The sequence below is a fragment of the Penaeus japonicus genome, unplaced genomic scaffold (assembly GCF_977035675.1).
Source record: "Penaeus japonicus unplaced genomic scaffold, GWHDUDI00000001_assembly GWHDUDI00000016, whole genome shotgun sequence".
NCBI classification, from domain to species: Eukaryota; Metazoa; Arthropoda; class Malacostraca; order Decapoda; family Penaeidae; genus Penaeus; species Penaeus japonicus.
In genome coordinates, this window is record NW_028234418.1 from 25,764,040 (window position 1) to 25,771,539 (window position 7,500).

A 7,500-nucleotide genomic window follows, 5' to 3' on the forward strand; every position below is an offset into this window, starting at 1 on the left:
TAAGCTTTTCTGGCATGTTTCGTTGTGGATTCATTTTGAGCTTCAGTGAAAAGTAACGACAGCAAATGAAAGTGGAAAGAGATGTAACTCCTCCATATTAGTTGTTACGTGAGCGCCTTATACCACCCTACCCGTAGATTATGGTCAAAACTTTTTCCATTACTTGTTACAGTATCTTCTTACCTCAGATAGCAATCACGTCTGTGCGTACTTCTATATTATTAACTCCTCGCTACACTTTCATGCTAACTATAACAAATACATTCTTATTATAAAATTCCTTGGGTACTTCTACACTTCCATCCTTACAGTTCTATAGTGCTTGAGTACTTAATAAATTAGCTATTTACTTAATACACCTCTATGTATATCGTAGTATACTATCTAAGCACTCACTCCACTCTTCTCCCTTCTACACTTCAAAATCCCTTCCTTCAGACAGCGTCCTCACCTCCTTCCCCTTCACCGACTCCTGGTGGAGCCTCAGCCTCCTCAGATCCGCATCCGAGAGTCCGGGATGCTCCTCTGGCCTTTCGTAGATGAAACAGCACCAGGCCACACCCCAAACCAGTCCACATACCCCGAACACGTAGAATGCGGAGGGCCATCCACCCAGGAAAGTGGAGGAGCACAGCCATCCACTCAACACCAGGCCTATTACGGTCCCGATCTGAAAGCCTGCCACATTTTTTAAAATCTTAGACTTCTCTTTCGTAAACCTGTTCACAGTAACGCATGTACAAAGAGGAAATGAAACAGTCACAATAAGGAGGGTACAATAAATCGTAACATTACGCGTGTGTATGTGTCTCCGTGTATATGTTTGTATTATGGATATACATCTACCTATCTTTTTATCCGGATCCACTTAACTACCTACTAATATTTTTTCATCATTAGGACTACCAGTCTATTACTATGAGTCAATATCCATATCCATGATAAATACACGAGCTAAACCACCTTCAAATAAGAATTATGAAATATGTATATAATTGTTTCACATTTCATTTCATAAACCATACCCTATATTTACAAAGACATGCAAACAGATATAACAACAGATCCCATGACTCATTGGTCGCACGAGTATAATCACTGACTTGAATACACAGTTGTATCTTATCTCCATATTTCACAAAGCCCATCCCGTAATCTGAATCATCAATTTATTGAATATTTATAAAACTAAGTGAACGACCTGACTCACTGACCTGAGTACACGATAGTGCTGAACTTTGACCTCTCTGCAGGCAAGACCCATGTGGCAAGCATGGCATTGATTGAAGGGAATGTCACCCCCTTAGACGAGACAAAAAAAGGAATTATGGTCATTGCAACATAAAAAAAGATGTAACTGTTGTATTTTGAAATAGAGAAGAAATTGATCCTTTTCTACCAAAAGAAACACTTAAATCTGATAATGAGAACCGTGATTTAGAAATATATTAAATGATTATTACAGTAGTGAAAACATGATACTTGTTAATTACAATTACAAGGATTAGCATTTATAAGCTGATTATCACTACCTCTAATATTCTCGACCATAGTCATAAAATTAATAACAATAATCGTAACAAATAAGGTAGGACAACAATAAGAAAATAGTAGTAATATTATAACACAATACCATAACAAAAATGATTGTAGAAATAAATGATGGTGATGAAGAGGAGGAGGATATCAATAACAATGAAAATGATAACAAAGAACAATGAAAATGACAATGATAATAGTAATAGTATTAATGATGGTGATAATCGTAATGATAATGGCAGTTATAATGATTACAACAATAATGATAATAATTACAATGATAATAGTGATAATAATTACAATGATAATAGTGATAATAATTACAACGATACTGATAATAATTATAACAATGATAATAGAGATTACAATGATGATAATGCAAATGATGATAAGAGTAATGAGCATTACTGCAATAACGATAATGATATCAGAGGTAATGGCAATAGTAAGGATGAGGACAATATTGATTACCATTATTGTTACCATTCTTATCATTATCATTGTTATAATGATGATGATAATGATAATGATAATGACGATAACAATAACAACAGTAGCAGCAAATGAGAAAATAACATCAAGGAAATAACAACATGAACAAGAGGAAGTTTAGCAGCAGTAAGACCAAGACCCAGCCCCTTCATCCCACGCCCACCTGCATGAGTCCTTGCAAGACCCTCACGCTCATGAACAGCTGGACGTTCGCGCGGGCACATATGGGTGAGATGAGTGACAGGAGCGAAGACATGATGATGCCCGAACCGAAGACCACTTTACCCCCCAGGTACTCCGCCCCACGCCCCCCTGCGACGTTGGTAGCCGCGTAGCCCCAGAAGAAGCTACTGAGGAGAAGGCCTTGCGTGCGGGAGTCCCAGTGCGTGAACTCGCCGGTGTTGCGAGTCTGAAATGGGCGTGTCGTCTGGAGAGTCAAAGGATAGTCTTTGGGATGGAGAGGGAGATGTTTTTTTTGTTGTTGTTGTTGTTGAGGTCGTTAAACTCAAGGATATATACGGAATTTTTGGCCGTTATTAAAAGTATGACTAATGCGATCATATCTTTTGTCACTATCATTTTTATCTTTGCAAAGAGAATACGGTAGACACACACACACACACACGTGTGTGTGTGTGTGTGTGTGTAAGTGTATGTAGGTATGTATGCATGTATGTATATATATATATATATATATATATATATATATATATATATATATAGAGAGAGAGAGAGAGAGAGAGAGGTAGAGCGAGAGAGAGAGGGAGGGAGGGAGAGGGAGAGGGAGAGGGAGAGGGAGAGGGAGAGGGAGAGAGAGAGAAAGAGAGAGAAAGAGAGAGAGGGGGGAGGGGGAGGGGAGAAAGGGGGAGGGGAGAAAGGGGGAGGGGTGCGAGGGAGAGGGAGAGAGAAAGCAATCTGAGAGAACATCAGAGACCATAGCCACGCCCCCCAACTAGCAGCACTCACCAGCTCCGTCGGCGCAACGGAAGAATTGTTTGAAACGGGGCAGGCGTCGATGATGTGACTACCATTTTTGCTATTTGTGCCGGTCATGGCAACGATGGCGATTGAGAGGTTGACCCGCTGGCAGTACTCGACCAAGATGCCGAGGCAGGCGAGCACCGCCACCGTATATCTCGGACTCCAGTGCCAGCCTTTGGAAGTATGACTTACACAATGCACAATATATTATGCGTAAAAGAAAGTCAATTACACATCATATTTTATCAGCAGATTACGCATTCAATGAAATAGATCATGAAATATTTTACAATATATCTATATCTATCTATCTATATACATCACTGTATGTATTGGATACATACAAAGATCTATTTAAAAAATAGTTGTTTGCAAACACTATACTGTCCTTTCCATTGACCACACAAACACTTTAATGTATTAGACATAAAAATGTCTGAGTTAAGACTTAACTGTTAATCTTTATTAATTTAGTCATAATATCAATGATGATAATCAACATTAATTTGTTATATGACCAAGTATCCTATAACGTAGAATTCATTAGATTTAAATGTCTGAATTAAGACTTAACTATTAATCCTTAATAATTTAGTAATGATACCAATGATGATAATCAACATTAATATGTTATATGACCAAGTATCCTATAACAACATACTATCTGATAAGCAGTTTATTCTGGGGACATGAACTATCCACTATGATTTGGATATATTATTAATATTCTACACATAGACGATGCCACACCAAGTCACCATGGAGTGTCAATTAGTAGACCTACCTAACCTTAAATGTTTATCCTAGTCCTTGAATTTGCGGTGAAAAAACTTTTAATAATATTATTAATATTGTTTTAACACTTATCACTACCACTGTAATTCTTTATTATTACAATTGTTATTATTAGTGATATTGTTGCTGCTATCTTTGTTATCATTATTAATAAGGAATGGCCTATTAATTAACTCCTTGGTGACTAAGCTCTTGTGGGACCATCGGTAAATTTTCCAAATAACGCCGCGTTACTAAATACCACAAAAGTGATATCGATGGATTCCTCTCAAGCTATGCTGTTCATATATGGTGGAGATAATGCGCGCTTACAACCCTGGGGCTGGATTCACTAACATACGATGGTAAGGCATTTACCAGCTGTTAACTACCAGAGCGTTTACCAGTCATGGCAAAGTGGGATTCATCAAGCGATGATAAGTCGCCTGGTAAGGGTAAATAGACTTTATCACCGTAATTTGATGGTAACTCTGGTAAATCGATTCCGCCAATCAGCGAGCGCCTTACATAATTTTTTAGGCTCCTTTGACCAATCCCGTAACATGTAAACAAAACCTGATCCAACAGCGAGACTTTTTTGTTTCAAGAAATGATAAAGATTTCTTCTGTGTTACATTATGTCTATATAAATTAATTTCCTAGAAAGCATATTCTATTGCATGATCTTATGGATCATATATAACGTAATGGTTTTCAAAAACATACCTTTTTTTTTTTTTAGATTGCAGTCGAAAGAAAAGAAACAATGGCTCCACGCAATGGTGGTGTTATTTGTATCAACGTTTTCCAAAAAGAAATGCCAATCAAACCCTAAGATTATGAATAATTGTATCTAAATTAATGCAAACACAAAAATAATTTATATATTTATATGTTTACTGTTTTTCAGCTGAATGTTATTAAAACAAAATGTCTGAATTTGTCAAATTATTAATTCCATGTATTATTTTCAGTTATTGTAGGCCTATGACGAAGCTGCATGAACATTGTTCTCGCTTATTTCCTGTGAATTTTATTGATTTTTGTCATATTCATATGAGAATGAACAGTTGCCATCACTCTGATCATAATAAGTGTACATGTAAACTAAAGTGTCGCCTTAAATGTTGATTTTTTGCTGAGATAAAGCGAGATGAGAGAGTCATCGCCGTAGTTGCCAGTGGACATACCAGAGCTCCAACCACTGGTAAATTTAGCATTGTATTCTATCATGGTAAGTTGTTCGTGAATACCGATGCGGTCTTTTTACCATCATAATTGTAGTTACCAGCGTATTTATCATGGTAAGTGCGATAGTGAATCCGGCCCCTGGACCCCACAATCTGGGTCCCTTTTTTTAAGGCACTTCGTGCCACCTCGTCCTACTTGGGGGCATATTTCGTATACAAAATCTTAACCCAATTACCTACCCAACTTTGCCTAGTTTTGAATTAAGCCCTAGCCAAAGTAGGTCTTCGCCCCACCACGGACCCCCCTCCCCTAATTAGGGCACTTCGTGCAACATACCTTGTGCAAAATACCTCGAAAACTACCATCCTCGCCCTGAAATTCAAACATGGTTGTGCTTACGTATTTACGGCTAGCCACAAGCTGTGGAGTGGAAACCCCCAAGGAATTACCTGCATGAGCTGTTATTTTCTCTCGATAGATGGCGCAATATTCCCCATTGTTTACAGTACAATTATAGAGTGCCCTCTGTTGAGTGGCTGCGTCATTATCGGTCCTAGTTTCCAATCCTGAGGAATATATGAGATGAAGACTCAGTTGCTGTCATCATGGCGCAGTGTAAAGGTTATTCTTGGTCGCGGCATTTACATCTACAGAACTAACTACGCATCATAAGTATCACGAAGTGCCCTGAATAGGGGAGGTCTACAGGGGGGCGTAGCTACCTCTTGGCAAAGGCCGACTTCAAAACTAGGCAAAGTGAGGTAGATTTTGCATAGGAAATATGCCCCGAAGTAGCACGAGGTAGCACGAAGTGCCTTAACAAAGGGGGGGGGGGGGGGGGGACAGGGGGGGCTAACTGGAAAACTAAGCAAAGTTAGGTAGGTAATTGGATTAAGATTTTGCATACGAAATATGCCCGGAATTCATATTTTACCCCGCAATTTCCCTGATCTACTTTATGCCCTCCCCTACTATCGGGACCCAGATTGTAGGGTCCAGGGGTGGAAGCGCATTATCTCCACTATATATAGTAGACGTTGAAAGGAATCCATCGATACCACTTTTGTAGTGTTTAGTAACGCGGCGTTATTCGGGAAATTTACCTATAGATTTACCCTGGCGTTAACAGCATATCAAAATCTTACCTGTAGGCTTCTCGCGTCGTAGTAAAGGTATAACCTCGATTTCTTCCTCGTAAGGAGACTCGTAAGTCATTTCGCCTTGACAATATACGCCTTGTTTGATAGGGTCTAATGTTTCTTGTTTTTATTATGTATTTCCAGCGGTCTGTAAAAATGAAATTGACCTCTGAATATCATTTCTATTCATTATGTACCATGTCTTCCGGATATAGATTAAGCAAGCAAACAAACAAACTAACTGGTTCCACAGTGTCGTAAAAAATGTTTCTTAAACACACATAAAAATATATACGTATAGTAACACACCACCTGCAATTTAGAAAAATCACACCACTGTTTCATCAGAGTTCTGCAAGAACACTTGAAAAAAAAAAAAAAAATAACGCTGATAATTCTTCACAGCAGCCAAGCGGAAATTCACTGACCCTTTCGCACTTCATGCCATAGGCCAACTGCCCGACCCGTCTACAGCACTAAAAGGTACCGTTGTTATGATCTGCCTAGCCCGTTTGCCTGCGGTTCTGTCGCTGACTGATAAACATTGATAACAGCATGATTGCGAGGGTGACTCGGGCATTGTCAATGTCCTAATGTTTATTGAATGATGTGGCCGCTTGGGAATGTATGTATGAGTAGTGTCGATAATAAGTGAGATATGAATAGCGTAGGCAATATTTTTTTCCCGATTGTTTTAGTGTGTAATAATCAATTTGACCTTCCCGAAGATTGACACCCCTTTCGAAAATCCCAAAGCCGCTTAGATATAACATGCATTATGACTGTAGTTCACGCCTTACAGCGCGTATTGTTAATAAGAGCAAAGTCTATTTGTAAAGGAAAATTGAACTCCGTTTACCCTGATGATGAAGAAAAGCCGTACCAAGAGAATGGACGAGAGTTTTGACGAACACACATTCTACAAGAATTAAGGAGTTGGGTAATTCAGCCAAGGATGAACTCGGTGCACATGCTTGAGCGGGCATTACCGTACCAGGTATGTACTTAAATCTGAAATTTGGCGTTGCATTTCGAAAAATCCCGTGGTATGGAACAAGGCACTGAGCTAACCGGCCTGTTTCGATTCCGTGGCTGTGAGACGTGAATCTGCTCGTCCGGTGGTAGCCTACTCAGGCGTTCGTTTATGATACTAACCGAATGCCGAGAAATAATATATCCTTGTAATAACACATGTACACGCACATGCACATGCACACGCACATGCATACACACACGCATAAACACACACACACACACACACACACACACACACACACACACATATATATATATATATATATATATATATATATATATATATATATATATGAATCTATTTATCTATATATATGTATATATATTTTTATATATCTGTTGATGACGG

At 38.8% G+C, this 7,500-nt stretch overlaps 1 protein-coding gene across 4 annotated transcripts in view; it reads right to left on the reverse strand.

Annotated features, from left to right (window-relative positions):
- Positions 1–6,699, reverse strand: part of LOC122244988 (putative inorganic phosphate cotransporter) — a 10,236-nt gene extending 3,537 nt beyond the window's left edge. Inside the window, exons 1-6 of one of the 4 annotated variants that reach the window (XM_043002938.2) lie at positions 6,545–6,699; positions 6,123–6,264; positions 2,998–3,185; positions 2,195–2,440; positions 1,215–1,302; positions 452–678 (exon numbers count right to left, since the gene is read on the reverse strand). In XM_043002938.2, coding sequence (XP_042858872.2) covers positions 452–678; positions 1,215–1,302; positions 2,195–2,440; positions 2,998–3,185; positions 6,123–6,192 — 819 coding nt within the window. In that variant the 5' untranslated portion in view covers positions 6,193–6,264; positions 6,545–6,699. Of the gene's footprint in view, positions 1–451; positions 679–1,214; positions 1,303–2,194; positions 2,459–2,997; positions 3,186–6,122; positions 6,265–6,425 lie in introns of all 4 variants that reach the window. The other 3 variants (XM_086545319.1, XM_086545320.1, XM_086545322.1) reach the window with 3 other exon arrangements.
- Between the last annotated feature and the right edge of the window lie 801 nt (positions 6,700–7,500).